The sequence below is a fragment of the Oryzias latipes genome, chromosome 18 (genome assembly GCF_053564925.1).
Source record: "Oryzias latipes strain Hd-rR chromosome 18, Olatipes_Hd-rR_3.1".
Lineage (NCBI taxonomy): Eukaryota > Metazoa > Chordata > Actinopteri > Beloniformes > Adrianichthyidae > Oryzias > Oryzias latipes.
Genome location: NC_136254.1, coordinates 30,935,386 through 30,958,083, shown reverse-complemented (window position 1 = coordinate 30,958,083; position 22,698 = coordinate 30,935,386). Strand labels below are relative to the sequence as shown.

Here is a 22,698-nt window from a genome sequence, read left to right as displayed (position 1 = left end):
ATCTACCACTCTGGTGGTTCTCCAGGTCTCTGCACTTCTTGTTGCTGATAAACTGCATAAGAACACAGAAACATCTGATTTGTGTCTGAATTCACTACTTAGCGCATTATATTGTAGCGGACTGAGTTGGGCTGGATGCCTGTATGGGTTCTGTTCTAAGCTCCAGGGGTTCATTAGGAGCATAAGGCAAAGGGCACTGGTTGGCCCTCAGTTCTGTCACTCAACCTGTTGCTGGAGATTTGGACTAATGTGGTTCAACTATTGGCTAAATAAGGTAAATGGGGAGGGCTACTGCAAGAGCAAAGGAATTAAGACGTTTGGGGGGAGCATTTCTCTGTTGGCTGATAAAGCTGATAGGAAAGCTGGAAGGCTGTGGTTGCGGCCTAGAGTAACCACAATAAAGAACCTTAAAAGAGGTTTCGTCTTGGTGTCTCATTCCCTGGAAGGGACACCATTTTGTATTCATTTTCATCCTTTTTTCATTCATTTTCTATTCCGTTTTGTACAATTCCAAAGCGAGTGCATTAGAAATTTCCCAGAAGTCTTTTTGCATCAATGGTCACTAGACTGGTAAACATAAACCACAATCCATTGCGTTAAAGAATTTTTATGAAACTTTTTTTTTTTTTTTTAAACCAACCAATTTTTCATTATCATATGTTGGATTCGTAAATATTCTTCATAAAGTGTTCGTAAATATTATGTTTTTACTCTGTAAAATTGGTTTATAAAACATAACAAGAGAGCATGGTGTCCAAATTGCTTTTAAAATACAGGGCACTTGTCCCACACTATATAGTTTTTAGTAGCCAGGGATTAGGTAAGAAATAGCCCTGGTTTAGCTAATCAGCAGCCAGCAGGACAGTGTGGTAGACCACAAGGACCAGGATTGGGCTCTCCTGCTATCAACTGTCTGCTGGTCACATTTGCAAAACTTATTGGGACCTTCGTTGTTCCTCCTTTGTGCTGACAGGTGTGTGATTCTTGCTCACTAAGAACTGATGCTGTAATCGGTGAATTCAAGGTAAAACATTCCCTTGATGCTGTAACTTTAGCTAAAATAGATTTCAGGTTGTTGCATGGAATCTAAAGTCCTCTGTTTGTCTTTTACAGGTGGATGTGGGCACTGTTTACAACGAGCACAGTGAGAGCTTTCCCAAAATGAGGAGGCAGTCCTTTTTATTTAGTGAGCACTCGTACTCATAGATCCTTGTCTGCTTCTGCCTACAGGACACTGTTTCTTGAGAAAATGGCTGTTGCTTTCTGACCCCGACGACCTCTCTTCTGGGGTCAAAGGTTACCTGAAGGTCAGCCTGTTTGTCTTGGCAGCTGGAGACGAACCGCCGGTGAGTGGATCCAACGAAAAGACACAATTAGCATTTTAGCATTCAAGTAGCCTTACGACACTATTACTCTTTCTGAAAAAATAAAGTTAGTAAAAAAACATCCTAACTTTGACCCTAACCATAAGCACTGCAGTGGCGACACTTCTGCATCCTTTTTAGCAGGATGCTAACGCTAACAGCATGTGCTAACACACAAAAATCCCTTTTCCTATACAATAACTAAATTGTTTGGGATTTTTATGCTATGTAATACACATTTTGTTTGTCGTCTTTTGAGGGCTAAACTCGGTACCCAGTGAACAAGTATTGGTGTATGTTAGCTACTCAACATACTAATTTTAGCGTGACCAACTGATTAATGGAAGTTTATTTGGTAAGTTTAGAAGATTTTGACATTTAGAACTCTGCTTTGTGTCCCAGGCTGATAAACGTGAGTGTGTGGAGGAAAAGGAGGACATAGAAGGGAACCTGCTCCGGCCGGCCGGTCTTTCTCTGAGAGGAGCCGTGTTCACAGTGAGGATTTTCAGAGCTGAAGACCTTCCACAAAGTGAGAGTCCTGCCCATTGTTTTAAAAACAAACAAAGCAGCCCTTTTCAGAACTGAAAATAAGGAGAGATTGTCGTTTGTGCAGTGGACGATGCGATCATGGATGGAATGAGGCAGATTCTTGGGTTTGATAGCAACAGAAAGAACCTTGTTGACCCCATGGTGGAACTCCACTTCGCCGGCAAAACGGTGTGAACTAGCTTTTGAAAATGTAAGCAAACATTGATGACAAATGATAATAGATGCTTATGAATGTGTCTCAGGTCTGTACTAAAATCCTGGAGAAAAATGCTAATCCACAGTGGAACCAGAGCCTGACCATCCCAATAAGAGTAAGGATCACAGTTTGTTCCACCAACAAGAACCTGTTGTTATTATTATTTAAAAAAAAAAAAAACGGCCTCTCTATTGTTTTTTCCAGTTTCCCTCTATGTGCGAGAAGATGAGAATCAGAATTGTCGACTGGTAAATCCTAACATTTACAATAAGTGCTTTTCTTAATTAAATTGAGCTACATCTATCAGTTGTATGCAACCCTAATGATTAGTCTTTTTAAAAATTATGTTAAAGCTATTGAAGAATTTGGTTCATTTGAGTGTTTTTCATGGTTTGGCATTAAAAACAACACGACATTTTTGGCGTTTCCTCTTTCTTACATAAGGGATAGAGCCAGTCACAACGACGTCATTGGTACAGCCCACCTGTGTATGTCAAAGATCTCTGCACCTGGAGGAGAAATCGATGGTAAGCATAGAATCGGACTGAACCCGACTGGTTGAGACCAACCTTGACTAGACTGCACCACAGAGTTTGAGCCAATTGTAGTTTAGTTGAAACGATTGCCTTTAACTAGGATTCTTCAGAGTTCTTTTTCAATTCTTTCTTTTGATTAACAGGATCAGGTGTGTTAATCAGTCAATCTGAATGAAAGAACAGTGTTTAGTGGTTGTTCTGATCCAGACCTTTTCTAAATTGGTTTACTGCCTGTTTAATACAAATCCAACGTAGTTATGGCTTGGTAGTAGTGGTAGAAAGTGTTTTGTCTTTAGTAAGAACCTTTGCAAGAACACTTTGGTGGTCATGTCCTTAGGTGCTGTGATTGCTGGACTATGTGTCTTTGTGTGCTGTGTTTGGAGGATCTTGTGTCTTTGTGTGCTGTGATTTGTGGACTACATTTCCTTGTGTGCTGTGATTGGTGGATCTTGACTCTTTAAGTGCTGTGATTGGTGGATCTTGTTTCACTTATCATTTCAGAGAGACCCCAGTGAGGTCAGCATCTGTGTTCACCTTGACAAAGCTGGGCTTTTCCAGTTCATCTCTATGATTTTTGATATTTGCTGATCCAGATGTCTGACTGAAAGAGAAACGCTTATAAAAACTGAGATTGGACAGAATTTTGTTGCTGCTGCTTTTTAACAGTCTTTGTGAGGCCTTACACCTCAGAGATTTTAAGCTTTATAACGGTATTAAACAGTTATGCTGATGACTCACACCTGTTTATATAATTATTGTTTGACAGTCTTTGAACATCTCTTTTGTGAAGTGACCTTGTCTCTCCACGTTGTTCAAAAACAATAGATAATAAAAGCTGGAATGCAGTTGCTGTTATTGAAAAGAATAAGCTAACGTGATTACAAGAGACTTGTGGAGAGCAGAAATTTTTATCTTCTTTTTTAGAATTGCTTCCCATTGTTTGTGGTGACGTCTTCAGAACTTTGTTAGAATCTTTTGTTAGCTAACAACTTCTGAGTCGACAACGTTTTGTTGTTTGTGATCATGATTCAGTTTTTATTCTGTTTTCTAGATACTAACTACTACTTCCTGTCTTTTGAATGTCCTGTCCATACACTGAGCATGAGTTTTTTGTGTTTGTGGCATCACTTTTCTTGCATTTGCCAGCTTGCTATCCTTACAATCATCCTTACAATCTTATTCAAATGGAATGTTTTAGCTGTCCTTGATATAGTCGCTTTTTTTCCTTTGATGAGAAAAATTTTTCAGAAAAATCCACAAATATATTTTTGAGCTTGTGTTTTGAAGTTGAGTCATGGCAAATGGACTTTAATCTCTTGTGAAATATTTCACCACTAGTCCTTGTGACAATCTTTAGTCTCTGACTTGGATGAGTGATGACACATTTCAAAGATGTTAAGTCCAATTGCTATGACTCGACTTCAAGACGTCACCTGAATGAATGAGAACTTTTGGGACCTGTATTTCAAAATAAAAGGTAAAGGTTTTGATTAGTTTGGTTCAATTAACTATTTCTTCTAAGTAAATTGGAAGTCTATAGGTTTATATTTTAAAGGCAAAGTATTTCCATTGAAAACCATTTTAACTCAATATAACCATCATATTAGATTTTTTTTATTTCTGAGTCCCCTATCTTATTAGCGTGATCCAAGTTTTGTGTAAAAAACCCAACTTAGTCAATGGGTTCTGCCCTGTAGTGGATTATCTCTGCACCAGAGGCAGTAGAAGAGCTTTTCCTGCTAATTTCAAAATGACCGCCTCCATTAAATCTCAAAAACACTCTTGGCGGGAAAGGTTTATTTAATTTTCTAAACTTTACAGTGAGAATAACTGATCAATTGTTGTTCTTTTTTTATTTTTATAAATGACTACATTAACGGCAAATACAAAATTTGCCGTTAACAAATTCTTTATAATGCAGTTTATGCAGTTTTGACAATAAAGCAAATCAAATCTAATCTAATCTTATAATATAGCTTTTGTGAGTAAAAACTTACCAAGTCAACCAGCAGTTTATAATTGTTACAGCTCAAGAAAATACATTGAAAAATTATTTTTGTGGCTTTTATCAAAGGGTTGAAAAAACAACTTAAATTAAAAAAAATAGAATTTTATCCCAGTTCTTTGATGTAGTGGTTTATTCCATCTTTAAAAGCAGTTTCAGATGTTTGGCAACCCTAGCATCTGTAGAACACATGAATTCATATTCTAATCCGTTTGTTCCCTATCGGGGTCACGGGGCTGCTGGAGCCTATCCCGGCCACTTATGGGCGAAGGCAGGGGACACCCTGGACAGCTTGCCAGTCTGTCGCAGGGCCACAATCACACACCCATGCACACTCACATTCACACAATCTAGAGTAATCAATTAACTTGTTGGGCAGGGTTTTGGGCATTGGGAGGAAGCCAGAGTCCCCGGAGAAAACCCACGCATGCACAGGGAGAACATGCAGACTCCACACAGAAAGGACCACCATTGATGTTCTGGTTCAGGTCCCCCAGCCGGGACTTGAACCACTGCGCCACTCTGTAGAACACGCTTTTCTGAAATAGTACCGTCCTCCTATAGTCTTTTTATTAACCAGCTAAATCAGGGGTCGGGAACCTATGGCTCGCGAGCCATATATGGCTCTTTTGATGGTCACATGTGGCTCGCAGACAAATCTTTAATTATAGTTTTTTTTTTTCATTAGACCAGTCCTTCTCGGGCGCGATGCGATGTCAGAGGCGCGCAGTAGTAGCAGTGCTTAGAGAGAGAAATCTGCGCCAGCGCTATCAGTTACTATTATCTATTATTTCACAGAGTTTGTACCAGCTGGAAACCTGTGAATTGACGTGCCTAAAACTGCGCGCTCCCGTCTCTGAGAAAGAGCGCACAGATGCGGGAACGGGAGGTGTGAAGAAGAAAGCAGAGGGTGGGGGTGAGGGGTTGTGGGGACAGGCAGCAGGTGAATCGCGCAGGGATTGTAAAAACGTAAAACCCGCTTCCCGTCACTCACTGCAGCGTGTGAGTGTGTGTTTGGCTCCAGGTCTGCAGGTGAGCAGTCTTTGTCACATCTACAGAACATTCAGACCTAAGATCACGTTTAAAGTCTCAACGCCTGAACGAAGCAGAAACTCACCACGTATCAACCAGACTAGACCATCAGCAAAACTACCACGAGAAATACTCATCATTTATTAGCAACAGAATAACAATGTTATTAAAAAGAATCCACAGACTTATTGTACTTTAAAAATGTTGAAATTAAATCAAATGCACACATTCATTTGTATATTTAGTTTTAAACAAATTGTCGCGGACTGAGTTGGATGGCTGTTGGGTCGCGTTAAAAGTTCTGGAGTTCATTGAACGCGTCAAGCAGAGATCTGATTGGCCCTCAGTTCTGTCGCTCAGCCTGTTGTTAGGTAGTTTGGACCAATGGGGTTCAGCTATGGGCCGAATAAGGGAAATGGGAGGGCTGCAGCGGGAGCAGGGGAATATAAAGTTGGGAGAAGCGCTCTCGTGTCGGCGGGAGAGATTCAGGAGTTGCTGAATTAATTGAAGGGCGTTTGTTGCGGTCTGCAGTAATCGGAATAAAGAACTTTAAAAGAGGTTAAGTCTCCGTGCCTCAGTGTGGGGAAGGGACACTACATTATTGTATGGCTCTTTCGAAATTACATTTCAAAATATGTGGCATTTATGGCTCTCTTGGCCAAAAAGGTTCCCGACCCCTGAGCTAAATGGTGTTGCATTTGTTATGCTGGATTTGCCGTATCTGTGCTTTTGACTGAGTTTGTGCCGCCTTTAAAAAGAAAAAACCCTTTTCTTTTCCCCTTTTTTTAACAAGCAACATTTACTTAACGATCCTCCCTCTCTATCATTCAGATGACTTGACTCCTCGGACAGTCCACTCTGGCAGTATGTCCACATTTTTCTCTGCTACATCCTTAACTCAAATCTAACTAAAATCATGATGCAGAATTTTGGAATAAATCGAAACCTATTTAGTTGTCATGACGATTTGGCCGAGTGTTTCCTGTCGTTGCAGTTGATGACAGCCTTGGTTTCCTGCCGACGTTTGGTCCGTGTTTCGTCAACATGTACGGCAGCCCGAGAGAGTTTACCACCTTCCACGACCCACACGAGGCTCTCAACCTTGGAAAAGTACGTTTTAATTTAGAAATAAAAATGTTGTGCTATTATTATGGCCACAATCAAGAAATAATATGACCTTCAGTCAGTGATACACATGACAATTAATTATTAAGCACGCTAGGAGAACCAAGGAGTGGCTCCGTAAGAAGAAAATCCGGGTTATGGAGTGGAGTGGCCTAGCCCGTCTCCAGACTTCAATCCAATAGATAATCTTTGGAGGGAGCATGAACTCGATATTTCTCAGCGACAGCCCAGAAGCCTGACTGATCTAGAGAAGATCTGTGTGGAGAAGTGGGCCAAAATCCCTCCTGCAGTGTCTGCAAACCTGAAGACTACACGAAACGTTTGACCTCTGTAATCGCAAACGGAGGCTACTGTACCCCATATTAACATTGATTTTCTTAGGTGTTCAAATACCTAATATAAATTATTTTAAAAAACCACACAATGTCATTTCCAGAATTCTAATTTAGATGATGATTGATAAAAAACACTATAGCGTCTTTTTACTCCAGATGAAGTGATGTCAAGAAAAAAGAAAAAAACTAAAATACCTGACAGTGATCGTTTCATTTTCTTGCATTTTATGTTTAGGGAGAGGGCGTGGCCTACCGGGGCAGAGTTTTGGTTGAGCTAACCACAAAACTGCTGGAAAAGCCAGAGCACAGGACACAGGACATCCCAACAGACGACCTGCTGGTGGTGGAGGTGAGAGAAAAGGAGGACCTAAAGGCCTGACGTTCACCCGAAGACAGCAAGGCCAGCCGGAAAACGTCTTTCTTTCTGTTGTCTCGCAGAAGTTTCTGAGGAAGAGAAAGTTCTCGCTCTTCGTAGCCTTTTACTCGGCCACGCTTCTTCAGGATGTTGACGACGCCATTCAGTTTGAGGTCAGCATCGGTAACTATGGCAACAAGTTTGACTACAGCTGCCTTCCTCTGGCCTCCACCACACAGTTCAGTCGGGCTGTTTTTGACGGTAAGTCAGAAGAACCACAGAATCCTGCTTCAAAAAGAAATTCACTCTTTGATAACAGTCAGGAAATTAGATTGTATCTGTCCCCTGGAAAAAAATCCAACTGTTTTTTTATGGAAGACGTAAGGTGTTCAATTTCCTTTTATTATGCTAAGTTTTACCCAACCTAAGTTTTTATATGTCAGAACATATACATTCAAAAATCCAGTATATTCAGACTTAATATATGAATGTATATTATGGAATTATTATTTATCATAGATTTTTTCAAAACTGCATCAATTTGATCTTTTATAAAAAAGGAATTAAGTGTTTTGCTTCTTTATGTACATGTAGGTGGTGCTACAGCAGCAACAGAATCAACGCTTTTCTTTGTTTTTTAGCTTTACCATGTAATCTTTATACTAAATACATAAAGGAGCAATGAGTAATGCAAGATTATTGTAACATTTTTGCACCAAATGATGTCTTTTTGACATAATTTAGTCCTCTTACATGTAAAAAAAGTACATTTGATTGAGTAAAGATTATTTATGTTGGTTTTGTGCCACATGTTGTTATTGCATGGCTGAAAATTGGTCATACATGAATATATGCGGAAAAAGTGAGGAAAGTTGTGGTCTTTACAAGAAATTTTTACAGATGGATCACCAATGAACCATGTTAAAACCACAGAAGAAGTACGAATAAACCAGGCAAAGAACACGTAAATCAACATAGAACATAAACCGTGCGTGATTATTGTGCTGTGTATATGCAATTCATTACTGATTGGTGCATCAGTTATGTAATTTGAACGTGATATGTGTGCCGTATACGCGATATAAAAATTGAACATTAGTGGTACATGCGGGAAAAGTCTGTTAGAAATACGTAGAACGGTGGTGGGAAGCCACAAATATGCATCTCACAAAAATCACGTAATATTTAGGTAATAAGGAAGGGTTAATGGCCGATGAAGTGTGGATGTTTAGAAATTAACGCACAATGTGGAAAGCTCAACCATCCGACCCTAAGCTGAAGAAGGTTGCTTCTGCGAAGTGCTTTAATCTCTGATAATGTACACCTCGAAAGCCATCAAGCTGCTTATACCATGATCATGTAATTTTTTTGGTTTGGGTTGATTTTTTCCACAAAAACATACCATTTGTTACAAATAGCGACGTGTTGTCAGGTTACAGTGACAACGCACAGCTCAGCCGGCTGAGTGGGGGACGGACCTCAAGTGTAGTGGCAAAGGAAAGCGATACATATGCTGATGGTCACGATGGGTTAAACAAAGCATCAGTTCAGAGAGAAAGTTCTCCTCTTACGCTTGTTTTTGTCCAGATGATGAAGCTAATGTTTGTTTTAAAGAAGCCAGCGCAGTGATACAGAACATTTAAGCTACGTGACCGAAACTACTTTTTTAGGCGTGCATTATCACTTTTTAATGCACATCCAGCCGCCAATCAGAATCAAGATTTCACCCTGACCATGGTAGACTGTGATTCCCAACAGGCCAAACTTTTTGAACAGTTCAAAACCAAATTCAATAAAAGACCCATCGGCTGAAACCCTCAACGGATATCTGCGCTGTTGAAGTCTAAATTGACTTCCCCGGGTTCTTTAATTTGGAGTCAGAAGGATCCTGTCGTTGGAGGTTCTAATAATGAGACTTGACACTCTGAAACTCTGGTTCGCCTCTGCAGAGGGAGGATTCAACACAGCTGCTCACAACCTCTCATCACAGTCTGTGTCAATTCTGGCTTCTTCCTTCTGCAGGGTCTTTTTATTGAACACGCGTATGTGGTTCACAATTCATGATCAACTTCCTACACATTCAGCTTCTTACATTTGTCTTTACCAAATAAATGTTTTTGACAAAGCACAAAGGTTGGTGCAGGGGTGCTCTTAACCACATCTTTCCATTCCCTTTTGAGCTGCTGATGACCGTTCTTTACCTTTCACAATAGAGACACATTCTTTGTCAGGCTTAAGTTTACAACACATCTCTAAAACAGTAATACATATCTGATTATGATTTCCACTGTACATATTTCATTATAATCTCCACAGTGCACATCGACGGATGACAAACGCAACAAAGACTTGTATATCACGCATGTAACAAGAAACACCAAAATTCCACAAGTGGAAAATGTGCAAAATGTGTGAAGTCGCCCTGACAATACCTTAATTCCTTTATTTTATTGCACTACATCAAACTCTTTCATATCAGTTTTTGTCAATGATTGATTCATACAGTTTTTGTTTGGGCGGCCATTTAACCTGATAGAACTCTGTAGCTCTGACATGGTTGCCATGGTGTCAACAAGCCATTACTTGTAGCTTATATGCTATATGTAAATATCCATCCAAGGTTGTTCCTAACTTTGTGTTGATTGTTCCAGGGTGCCACTACTACTATCTTCCCTGGGGAAACATTAAGCCAGTGGTGGTCCTGTCCTCAGAGTGGGAGGATATCCGACCGAGGATTGAAGCTCTCAACATGCTCCATGCCATCATTGACCGGCTGGTGGGTATGCTCCTTCACCTGCTTCATGACTCCTCATCCACCTGGTTGGTTCCAGTCCACATTTAGGGCCTGAATCAGCAGAACCTTGGCCTTCCACAACTTTTCTGGTTTACAAAACAGGATCTTAACAGTGGCCAACTCTTATTGGATCATATAGATAGGTCTAATTTATGCTGGACGCGTTGTCCAATAAGTCATAAAGTAGACCACGGCGCCAAGAGTACACAAGATAAAGCAACAGGTATTTTAATATTTTGTTAAAGCATATTTGAAAAGAGTCAAATACAAAAGCACTATAAACGATAAAGAACTGCTTTATTTTGGTTATGTCAGCGGTTGCAGACCAAGGCCAATGAATTTTACACCAAAAGCTGGCTCAACGAGGGCGTCCAGTGTTTTCTGGTGTTGTTTTATTATTGCAGCAAGTTAAGTGCTAAGAAAGCTGGAACATTCTCCACGGATGACAACAGCCCAAGGACATTGTCGACACAGCCTCGTCTACGACTTGTCCATCTCTAAACCACTCTGGACAGTCAAGTCTAAGGCCAAATCGGAATTCCTCCAGTAACCTTACGGCGTCTCCCTACCATTTTATCCTTCCAAGCACAGAGATATGAAAAAACGTTGTCTTCAAATTTTGGGGTTACTACCACTTGATGACATCATCAATAGCCGTCTGCCATCTACGTTAGCTCAGAGGTGCCAGCGCTCGGACAATAACAACACCCGTTTAGATACTTTAAAAAGTCAAGCTGAAATAAAAAGTCATTACTTACATCTAAATTTGAACTTCTGTGCTTCAGAACACACCCACGTGAAAAAGTGTCCTTCTGTGGCGGGTAACCCTCCCGGTGGAGGGGTAGCCAGCCCTCTGACTCTAAAAAGAAAAGCAGTTTGGACACCACTACAGCTCCAATTGCCAATAGGGAGGAGCCAGAGGGGTAGGGAAGGTATTGGGACTCGGCCTGATACTTGGATTGAGCTTATTTACAATCGTTTCCTCTCTAGAAAGATGTTTTCTGGTAGATAAAGGTGTGTTGAATTTTTATGAGAACATTTTTTTTTATAAGTGGGAAACCGGCAGGCACCAATCTAGCCACAGGGGTTGCAAGCCAGTAACTTCTGTGCCGGTCCCAAGCCCGGATAAATAGAGAGGGTTGCGTCAGGAAGGGCATCCGGCGTAAAAATTGCCAAAATAACCATGCGAATCATCCACAACACTTTAGACATACCGGATCGGTCGAGGCCCGGGTTAACAACGACCGCCACCGATGCTGTTAACCTACAGGGTGTCGGTGGAAATTTGACTACTGTTGGTGGAAGAAAGAGGGGAGGCAGAAGGGTCCGTTGCCAGAGAGAGAAGGGAAAAGGCAGGAACATAGGTTTGAGAATAGGGACTCTTAACGTTGGCACAATGACAGGGAAAGGCAGAGAGCTGGCAGACATGATGGAGAAAAGGAAGGTAGATGTACTGTGTGTGCAGGAGACAAGGTGGAAGGGCTGCAAGGCACGTAGTATTGGAGGAGGATACAAACTTTTCTATCATGGTGTTGATAGGAAGAGAAACGGGGTAGGAATGATTCTGAAGGGGGAGTTTGTAAACAGTGTTCTAGAGGTGAAAAGAGTCTCAGACAGGATGATGAGCGTAAAGTTAGAAATTGAAGGGGTGATGGTGAATGTAGTCAGTGGGTATGCGCCACAGGTTGGCTGTGAGTTAGAAGTGAAGGAGAGATTCTGGAGTGAGTTGGATGAGGTCATAGAGAGTTTTCCCAGAGGAGAGAGAGTTGTTATTGGAGCAGACTTTAATGGGCATGTTGGTGAGGGCAACAGAGGTGATGAGGAGGTGATGGGCAGGTTTGGTGTGAAGGAAAGGAATCTGGAGGGACAGATGGTGGTGGACTTTGCGAAGAGGATGGAAATGGCTGTAGTCAACACTTACTTCCAGAAGAGAGAGGAACATAGAGTGACATACAGAAGTGGAGGTAGGAGTACTCAGGTGGACTACATCCTATGTAGACGAGGTCATTTGAGAGAGGTTAATGACTGCAAAGTGGTGGTAGGAGAGAGTGTAGCCAGACAGCACCGCATGGTGGTGTGTAAGATGACTCTGGAGGTCAGGAAGAAGAAGATAGGGAAAACAGAAAAGAAGACCAAGTGGTAGAAGCTACAGAATGAAGAAACTTGTGAGGAATTTAGGCAGAAGTTGAGGCAGGTCCTGGGTGGTCAGGATGAGCTTCCAGAGGACTGGGAAACTACAGCAGAGATTATCAGGGAAACAGGTAGGAAGGTGCTAGGTGTGTCATCTGGAAAGAGGAAAGACGGTAAAGAGACTTGGTGGTGGAATGAGGAAGTACAGGAATGCGTCCAGAGGAAGAGGTTGGCTAAAAGGAAGTGGGATGTAGAAAGGACTGAGGAAGGTAGACAGGAGTACAAGGAAGCGCAGCGTAGAGTGAAGAGAGAGGTGGCAAAGGCCAAACAGAAAGCTTACGATGAGCTTTATGACAGGTTAGACACAAAGGAAGGAGAGAAGGACTTGTACAGGCTAGCCAGACAGAGAGACAGAGATGGGAAGGACGTGCAACAGATAAGGGTGATTAAGGACAGAGATGGAAAGGTGCTAACAACCCAAGAGAGTGTACAGAAAAGATGGAAGGAGTATTTTGAGGAGCTGATGAACGAGGAAAATGACAGGGAAAGAAGGGAGGAAGATGTGGTTGTTGTGGAGCAGGAAGTAGCAGAGATTGGAAAGTATGAGGTTAGAAAGGCTCTGAAAAGGATGAAGAGCGGAAAGGCCGTTGGTCCTGATGACGTACCTGTGGAGGTATGGAAGTGCTTAGGAGAGACAGCAGTGGAATTTCTAACAAGGTTGTACAATAGGATTTTAGAGAGTGAGAAGATGCCTGAGGAATGGAGGAGAAGCGTTCTGGTCCCGATCTTTAAAAACAAGGGTGACATGCAGAACTGCAGCAACTATAGAGGAATAAAGTTGATGAGCCACACAATGAAGCTGTGGGAAAGAGTAGTGGAAGCCAGGCTTAGGAAGAAGGTGGAGATTTGTGAGCAGCAGTATGGTTTCATGCCCCGTAAGAGCACCACTGATGCCATTTTTGCTTTGAGAATGTTGATGGAAAAGTACAGAGAAGGTCAGAAGGAGCTGCATTGTGTGTTCGTAGATTTAGAGAAGGCGTATGACAGGGTGCCGAGGGAGGAGCTGTGGTACTGTATGAGGTCGTCTGGAGTGGCAGAGAAGTATGTCAGAGTAGTTCAGGACATGTATGAGAGAAGTATGACGGTGGTGAGATGTGCTGTAGGTCAGACAGAGGAGTTCAAGGTGGAGGTGGGACTACACCAAGGATCAGCTTTGAGTCCTTTTTTGTTTGCTATGCTGATGGACAGGCTGACAGACGAGGTAAGACAGGAATCTCCCTGGACAATGATGTTTGCGGATGACATTGTAATTTGCAGTGAGAGTAGAGAGCAGGTGGAGGAACAGCTAGAGAGGTGGAGGTTTGCTCTGGAAAGAAGAGGTATGAAGGTCAGTCGTAGTAAGACAGAATACATGTGTCTGAACGAGAGGGATCAAGGTAGAAGCGTTAGGTTACAGGGGACTGAGGTGAAGAAGGTGCAGGAGTTTAAGTACTTGGGGTCAACAGTTCAGTGTGATGGGGATTGTGGAAAAGAGGTGAAGAGGCGAGTGCAGGCAGGTTGGAGCGGTTGGAGGAAAGTGTCAGGAGTGTTGTGTGACAGAAGAGTGCCAGCAAGACTCAAAGGAAAGGTGTACAAGACAGTGGTGAGACCAGCTCTGCTCTATGGGTTAGAGACGGTAGCAGTGAGACAGAGACAAGAGGCTGAGATGGAGGTAGCAGAGATGAAGATGTTGAGGTTCTCCTTAGGAGTGACCAGGTTAGACAGGATAAGGAACGAGTACATCAAAGGGACGGCTCATGTTGCCTGTGTTAGCGACAAAGTCAGAGAAGCCAGACTGAGATGGTTTGCACATGTTCAGAGGAGGGATAGTGGATATATTGGTAGAAGGATGTTGGAGATGGAGCTGCCTGGCCGGAGGGCAAGAGGACGGCCAAAGAGGAGATATATGGATGTCTTAACAGAGGACATGAAGTTGGCTAACGTTAGGGTAGAAGATGTTCATGATAGAGTGAGGTGGAAAAGGATGATTCGCTGTGGCGACCCCTGATGGGAAAAGCCGAAAGAGAAAGAAGGAAACCGGCAGGCACCATTACCGTCACCAGATCAGCAGTTTTAGTTTAGACACTATCGTTTAAAGGGCAGCTACACTTATTTAATGCTGTAAGACTGTGCTAGAAGAAATGTTTTTTTTTTCCAGGAGGCAAACCTGCAGCACGTACATCTGCAGGTGAAGGCAGGCAGTGACATGGAGGAGGTGGAGCTGCGGGTGGTTCAGCTGTTGGATCAGCTCATCACAGACTGCAGGTAAGAGCTGGTTCATGATTGTTTGTGTTTACAAAAATAAATTCAGCTTCTTTTAAACCCCAAACCCTAATTTTTGTGGTTCTTTTCTCAGTGAGGAGCTCCCGTCCTTTGACCAGTGGCAGTGTGTCACACCTCTGGATCGGTCAATCAGACACATCCGGACGCTCCACCTGAAGCAGATCGCTGCTGCCGCTCTGGCCTTCAAACATGGACCTGAGACGGAGCTCTCCACCATGCTGGAGCATGCCGAGGACTGGGCCAACAGACTGAGAACCATCGCAGAGGAGGTGTGCAGCAGAAAACAAGACACGGCTATAAAAAAACTACCATATCAGAAAAAAAAGCTTAATGATAAAAAATATCTTAATATGGCAAAACATATTAATATTGAAATGACCATATATGGCAAAAATTACCTTGTTTAAAAAAACATGACCTTATATGGAAAATTACCTTACACAGAAGTCAGCTTTTGTGTAAAATATGTTTTTCCTAAAAGCAACCTGAAAACCATTAGATGCAACAAAAAATTACTATTTACTTATTACTATTATTAATACTATTTATTGAAAATTCTACAATTACCCAACAAAAGTACATAATAGCTAAAAAAAAAAAGATCTCTGAATTCTCTGGCTAGGCTATGAACTGGGGATCTTGTGACATCTGGGGGGGTCCGTGTCCCCTGAGGTGCTGGTTCTATTCCTTGTCTCTAAGTGCTGGGCATCTTCATAATTCCAACAAAAGGGAGTCTGGTCTGCCCAAGTTTACCACGCTTGTCGGTGACCCCCACTTCTCCTGGGCGTCCTCCTCTTGGGCGGAGCGGAGTGGCCCCTGTCTGGCTTTCTACTGGACTTCCAGTGGGTCGGGTGGGTGGATCTTTGGGGCGATCTCGGTTTGTTGCGGTTGGGGTGGCGGGATTCTAAGAACTCCTGATTGGTGATGGGCTCCTCATCTGGGGCAGGGGGGGGCTGTCCGGCGGGTGGGGCCTTATGCTGGACCCCCTGGCGTGGCTGGGGCTCCCCGTGCCCCCTGCTCTCTGGCGTTGGGGAGCCCCTGTGGTGGTCCTGGTCTGGGTGGAGGTGGGTCGCCCGGCAGGCGGATTTCCTCAATCTGCCATCTCGTGTGGGTGTCTGGGGGGCCCCGACCACCACTGCTGCTTTGCCTTTGCCCGGTGCCTGGACACTCTCCCTCTTTTTACAGTCCATCAATCGCAGTGGAAAATTGACCTCGGCACAGGTGTCGGCTCACCTGTGCACTAATGCATGATGGGATGAGACGCTTTACATGTGTGTGTGTTTGTATGCATAAGTATGTGCGTGAGCTGTAGTTATAATGTGTCCGTGTTGACTGTGTGGGAAGAGTGTGTATGGATAGGGCCCACTATGAGGGGCCGTATAAGACATTATTTATTCTGAACCATTCACATTCATACATTCTTGCTCTCACAGTCATATATACTCTCTTTCGCATACATATATTGTCTTACGCATCCATATATTCTCTCTCTCACATTCATACATTCTTGCTCTCACAGTCATATATACTCTCTTTCGCATACATATATTCTCACTTGCACATCCATATATACTCTCTTTCGCATGCATATATTCTCACTTGCACATCCATATATTCTCTCTCTCGCATGCATATATATTACTTTACACATACATACATTCTCACTCTCATTGTCACTCTAAAAAAGAATGTATGTATGTGAAAGACAAGTATATATGAACGTGTGAGGAAGAGTTTATATGTGTGTGAGAGAGGAGTATGCATGAAACGGAAGTGACTTTGCATGAAAAGGAAGGCACTTTGAATGAAAAGGAAGGCACTTTGCATGAAACGGAAGGCAGATGATTTCTCGTGCTCTGATTGGACGAGAGGCCGCCACCTCCCATTTTGAACAGACGCTAACACGAACCAATAAGAAGGCCATCGGAACCTTAAGAAATATTTTATCTTCACCTCAAGTGGTCACAAATCTGTCTGCATCTCTAGAGACACAAAGGAATGTCTCAAATACCAATAATGGTAATAGAAGCGCCACCGAAACAGAAAATCCGTATCCACCTTATTCCTAGCCCCCATGAGCCTTTGCGTGAATTATGGGCGACACTTCCTGTAGACGCTGGAACACGCATTTACATTAAAACAAATTCCTCTTGTTTTCGATCCATAACTACATATAAATGTGGGAAAACCAGCTGTCATTTCTTAAAAAAGGCAACGGTGAGGTGGAGATGAAATATTTGTTAAGGTTCCGATGGCTGCAGGACCCCCGTGGCTACTTCTTGCCGGTTCGTTTTTTTTTAAAAATAAACTTTATTAACAATATCTTGCACATACAAAATACCAAACACAAAACTCCACTGTGTGCAAAATACAATCTTCACGTTCGCCATGAGAATGAACAAAAAAAACATAATGATAACCGTGTAAAACAGGTTATGCAAAAAGAAAACAAAAATAATAAGGCAAAGGAATCTGTTAAAGTTTCAGGAGAGACCATGTTTCAACTGTTCTGACAGCTTGTTTGTTAGTGGAAGATTTAATACTGTTCACATACAAAACCATTTCTTTCTGAAAAACATAAAACACGTTTTTTTTGTTGGCATATTTACATTTGTGTATAAAGTATTTAGCCATAATTATAAGTAAATTAACTACATATATTTTTTCTGCATTAAGTCTTTCTTGTGTAAAATATCCAAAAATAATATGCTCGTAAAATAATCTATAATCTTCACATAGATGAGTTCTTATAAAATGTATCACATCTTTCCAAAATAGTTGAGTGAAAGAGCAAAACCAAAAAAGATGAGGCAGTTTCTGGTGAGGAATGACAGAATGAACAGTTTATGTCCAGATCTTTTTTAAACTTAGTAAAGAAATGTTTCACTGGATAAAATTTGTGAAGAATTTTGAAAGAAATTTCTCTGATTTTATTGGTGATGAAATACTTTTGTGGCAGGGTCCAAACCTTTTCCCACTGAATTCTACATCCAAAGCTGTTCCAGTATGAGATAACATACGGTTTTGTGGCAATCTCATTTTGAAACAGAGAACGGATACTTTGATTATTCCTGCTAGCTGAAAAACATACCTTTCCACACCACAAGTCTGTTAATTTGGGATTTCTTGCTGGTTCATGTTAGCGTCTGCACTGTAATCCCTAGCGAGTTGACTGAACTTAAAAATTATTGTGTAACAGATTACGCAACAGTTAAGTTATATTATTAAAACTTTTAAGTTAACATTTATTAAAATTCATATTGTCAGTTGGCTTACATTTGTATTATTTCATATAAAAAATATTAAGATTCCTCAACTTATAAAAGAGAGATTATTTACTTAAAGTTTTTAATATTTTCCAACTAAAAAACGCTTTAACTAACTATATTTTTATATTACTCAACTCATAAAATATGTAAAATTCACTCAAATGCTTTATAAATTCTTTAACTCATTAAATGTGTAGCATTGAAAATATTTAAAATTCTTCAGCTTAAAATGTATTCTAAACAGAGATATTGATACTGCCCCACTACATTTTAAAGGCTAACATTGATAAAAACCATCAAACGTGAAGGCCACACAATATTGATTGCTTAATACACTTTTTTTAATTGCTCTTTAAAAAAAAAGCACAAATATCAAGAGGATGAAGAAACAATAAGTGCAATAAAACTGCATTATAAGAGTGCCACACAACATATTGACAAAAAGAGTTGGTTTTGTATTGTACGGCAGAAAAAGCAAATGATCACAACAAAACACATTAGTTACATAACACTTAAACCAACAAATAGTCCATTCTGGAAGACTCACTCAACGAAACATTCTTCAGCGTCAATAAAGGTCCTTTCAGTGGTTTGCTGTCCTCAAGGCTCAAGACAGCATTCTGAATAAATATGAAGGCAAGTTCAAGTTTTTTGGGGTGCTGTAGGTCCAGAGCATAGATGTCCCCGAAGAGTTAGAAGAGATTAGTCAGCCAGATCTGTGGGACCACTGACGGCAGCATCAGGAGCATCACCACGACAACTGAGAAGATACCCACAGCAGTGTCTGTGAGGTCTGGTATTCTGGAAAATACAAAACAAAAAACACAGATGAGTTCAGACCCTCAAAGATATTCATCACACTAATGTCCAAAACTGACATTCCTGCCATCTGTCAATGGGAATCTTTTCATGCTAACATTCTGTTGGCTTTTAATCAACTGGCTGTGATGTTTTAGGGACCAACTCCAATTAAAATTGTGTTTTTAAAAAGTTCTTTAGCATTTTTCTGAAGGAGGACATTTATAAAATAATTTAAGACTAAAGCTTCATTTTTCTTTATTCAAATAATGATGGATCAGGAGCAGAAAAAGGTAAACGAAAAGGTTCCCACTCCTTCCAATCAGGAGTCCCTGATGTTCGCCTTTCATCTTCCGTCTCATTTTTAAAACCATTTAAAAATATCACTCAGTTTACAAACTACAAACAATTGCCCTATTTATTATGTCACTCAATAAAATCTCAATCAATATTAAAGGATTAGTGAAAACCATTGACAGGGAGTCGTGTGCACTTACTGTACAGGTCTTGAAGAAGTTGGAGGCATCTTCATGCAGATAAACAGGAAGTGCAAGGAGGACAAGTGCCCGTCTCATGTTCACGTCACGCTGGTCCTAAAAGAATATAAAGAAATATCCATTACCTTTGAAGCAAATGCAGAGGAAACACTTCCAATATTTATTTAAGGAACTTTAAGAAATAATAAAATGATACCTTTTCTAGATGTCTATTTCTAGTAAGAGGACAATACAGTGTCTATGTCATGATCCACTTCAGGTCAAAGACCCAAAGTCATTTTTAAGGCAAGTTACACCTTGGCTTCTTACAGCTGTTTACAAATGATTTGTTATCCGTTTTTGAATTATGCACATTAGAAATTCACCTGGAGGTCATAAATCCTAACCAAGCTGGCCAGTTCCTGTCTGTTTTGGTGGACTTGGTCTCAGAAAAGGGCAGCTTTGAGTTACACAAACATGTAAAAACTGCACAATTTCCTCTGACTGCATCTACTCTACATAAATCCATTTCAGATCTTGACAGATGAGTTTTCATGGTTTCAAATGATGGAATGGTGCTAATGCAACATCATTTTATTATTGTAATATACTGTCATAAAGACATGACAATATTCCAAAGTGTCTCCACATACATGGCAGTGGAAACACTTTGGAATATTTGCTATGTAGTACTGCAGTATTATATGTAGTACTGCATAGTGCCAAAGTAACAGAACACAACTTGCACCTCCATTCCATTGTGCCACCTTCAGCCTGCAATCTAAATATGTTTAGTTAAATTGTAAATAATTTCAACTCTATTTAGACCTTTGGCTAGTTAAAATGTGCATAAATGTTTCCATGCTGCCGTATAAATCTAATAATGGTAATAGTTCAGGATGAATGCATTAAATAAGTATAAAACTCACCCACTGACACCTCTTTTCTGGTGAAATGGTGACTTTCTGGTGAACTTTCTGAAGTTCAGTATCTGAAAAAGTCCAAAAGAGATTTTTCAATGTTAAAAAATGTTTCAATTATATTCTGATCAAAAAACATTTATTGCACTACACAACCTCTTGCATTTTTTGTTTTTTTAAATAGCTCTAGACAAATAACTGATCAGGAGACAAGTTACCTGGCTGGCCTTGGCGTCTACCTGAGGTGAAACACTGAACACTCTGTAGTTCGGTACCTGAACACAACACGAGCACGTTGATTAATTTATTTTTACAAAAACCTTTTTTATAACGGAGATCGGTGATTTATAAAAGCTTAAAGCTGCATTCAAAACCCAATGCTTCCATGTAGCAGCCAGGCTTCAAACTGTTGGCGGTAGCTCCTCCCACACAACCGTTAGAGGCTTTGAGTGACATTTTTGGACAAATGTCCAGCAGCAAACTTTAGCCACAGACAGAGGCCTCCAACGCGAATTTCACACGCGGATCACGTTTAGTGTGATTGCAGCATAACAGATAATTTCTACCTACCTCTTAAAAAAAAAAAAACCTCATCACTGTCGTAACTTACGGGCAGAAATGCATTTTGGGTTTGGCTCGCCATACGTCTGCTAATATGACAAACTAATCATGTATGCATTGCCACATTAAGCTCTAAAACAATCGTAACACACATATGTTTAAACAACAGTAAACCACATCTACGGTAGTATAAGAGCATTTTTAAAGCATTCATTCATAAACCATGAACGATACTTACCAAATTAAATCAGGGCTGAAGACAAGACGGCACCATCAGCGATGAGGCGGATGAAAAAAAAAACGAGGTTGTGGCGTCTTGAAGCGGGACGAAATCGCAACGCTTTGCAGAAAAATAAAATGTTCGACTTTCAATTTCAAACGTCGTATACTCGCATTCGGCAAATCCAACATGGCCACCTGAGCTAACGTAGAGAAAACGAAAGACCCTCCCACCAGTACGTGATGACGTCATGACGCTACTTCAGGGATCTTAAAATTTTTGAGTCCTAGATACAAATAAGCTTTAAAATATTTAGCACTGTTAAGTTAAATTTGAAAAAATCTTGATAGAGCTTAATACTTTATAGTTGAATCAACTACAAAATGACATTTAAGTTGTGTAACCTTAATAGTTATGAGTCAGTACAAGTGATAGGGTTTAGAGTGTGTTCAAAATGGGAGGTGGCGGCCTCTCGTCCAATCAGAGCACGAGAAATCATCTGCCTTCCGTTTCATTCAAAGTGCCTTCCTTTTCATTCAAAGCGCCTTCCTTTTCATTCAAAGTGCCTTCCTTTTCATTCAAAGTGCCTTCCTTTTCATTCAAAGTGCCTTCCTTTTCATGCAAAGTCACTTCCGTTTCATGCATACTCCTCTCTCACACACACATATAAACTCTTCCTCACACGTTCATATATACTTGTCTTTCACATACATACATTCTTTTTTAAGAGTAACAATGAGAGTGAGAATGTATGTATGTGTAAAGTAATATATATGCATGCGAGAGAGAGAATATATGGATGTGCAAGTGAGAATATATGAATGCGTAAGAGAATATATATGTATGCGAAAGAGAGTATATATGACTGTGAGAGCAAGAATGTATGAATGTGAGAGAGAGAATATATGGATGCGTAAGAGAATATATGTATGCGAAAGAGAGTATATATGACTGTGAGAGCAAGAATGTATGAATGTGAATGGTTCAGAATAAATAATGTCTTATACGGCCCCTCATAGCCCACCCCTTTTGACGAACATTACATCTGACCGTAATGATAATAAACCTTCAGCAACTAAATGCTTTGTGTTTCTGCCCCGCCTACTTTTTTAAACCTCCTCCAACTTCCTTATCCCCCCCCTTTCTTTTCTTCCCTTGTCCCCCCTCTCTAACATCCCTCTCTCTCCTTCTCTCTTCTTTTTTTTATTTGGTCCAATAACAAATGTATACAAACACATTCACATAACTTAAGTTCAGCTTCAAATACAAACAGGGTTTATACAGATATACTCCTCGTGTGTCAGAGGATTCAAAACCCCCTGTTGTAACAGTAACATTTGTTCTACAAATCATCTGTTTGCTCAGCTGTTGGAAAGGACAAGTGAAAAAAAAAGGTTCCCATTCATTTTTTTCAATTTTTATCTAGAAATTAACTTTATTGGAACAAAAAAATGGCCCCCATTGTGATCAGTAAACTGGTTCAAAACTATAACCACAACAGAAGAAACATGTAGAGGGCAATAGAAAAATTCTCATTTGTTTCAGCCTCAAAACAGCCTTCCGGACATTGTGATATGGATGCTGCAGGGCGACCGCCGGGTAGCGTACCACCGCATCCCGGCTCACAGCGTCTTCTTCTCCAAGCAGCACTGCGGGAAACACTGTGGACAGCTACAGAGCATCTTTCTGAAGGTACAAATCCAGGCCAATT

The 22,698-nt window shown here is 40.9% G+C and overlaps 1 protein-coding gene and 1 long non-coding RNA gene across 9 annotated transcripts in view; one reads left to right on the top strand and one right to left on the bottom strand.

Moving 5' to 3' along the window:
* Nucleotides 1-22,698, top strand: part of dysf (dysferlin, limb girdle muscular dystrophy 2B (autosomal recessive)) — a 110,081-nt gene that overhangs the window by 18,281 nt on the left and 69,102 nt on the right. For 4 of the 7 annotated variants that reach the window (XM_078935739.1, XM_078935740.1, XM_078935742.1 and 1 more), the window contains exons 9-23: nucleotides 974-1,024; nucleotides 1,114-1,144; nucleotides 1,231-1,346; nucleotides 1,767-1,893; nucleotides 1,978-2,081; nucleotides 2,156-2,224; nucleotides 2,314-2,357; nucleotides 2,554-2,636; nucleotides 6,677-6,792; nucleotides 7,378-7,491; nucleotides 7,581-7,758; nucleotides 10,149-10,273; nucleotides 14,619-14,725; nucleotides 14,817-15,012; nucleotides 22,533-22,679. In XM_078935739.1, coding sequence (XP_078791865.1) covers nucleotides 974-1,024; nucleotides 1,114-1,144; nucleotides 1,231-1,346; nucleotides 1,767-1,893; nucleotides 1,978-2,081; nucleotides 2,156-2,224; nucleotides 2,314-2,357; nucleotides 2,554-2,636; nucleotides 6,677-6,792; nucleotides 7,378-7,491; nucleotides 7,581-7,758; nucleotides 10,149-10,273; nucleotides 14,619-14,725; nucleotides 14,817-15,012; nucleotides 22,533-22,679 — 1,608 coding nt within the window. Of the gene's footprint in view, nucleotides 1-973; nucleotides 1,025-1,113; nucleotides 1,145-1,230; nucleotides 1,347-1,766; nucleotides 1,894-1,977; nucleotides 2,082-2,155; nucleotides 2,225-2,313; nucleotides 2,358-2,553; nucleotides 2,637-6,513; nucleotides 6,547-6,676; nucleotides 6,793-7,377; nucleotides 7,492-7,580; nucleotides 7,759-10,148; nucleotides 10,274-14,618; nucleotides 14,726-14,816; nucleotides 15,013-22,532; nucleotides 22,680-22,698 lie in introns of all 7 variants that reach the window. The other 3 variants (XM_011487299.4, XM_020711503.3, XM_078935738.1) reach the window with 1 other exon arrangement.
* LOC144986989 (uncharacterized) lies at nucleotides 18,332-21,167 on the bottom strand. Of its 2 annotated transcripts, XR_013650828.1 has the most exons (5): nucleotides 21,006-21,167; nucleotides 20,425-20,481; nucleotides 20,216-20,277; nucleotides 19,308-19,403; nucleotides 18,332-18,813 (listed from the first exon to the last, which is right to left on the bottom strand). It is a non-coding gene; the product is annotated as an uncharacterized LOC144986989 (long non-coding RNA). The 2 variants fall into 2 exon arrangements; XR_013650827.1 differs by lacking the exons at nucleotides 20,425-20,481; nucleotides 21,006-21,167 and having other exon boundaries at nucleotides 18,603-18,813; nucleotides 20,216-20,348.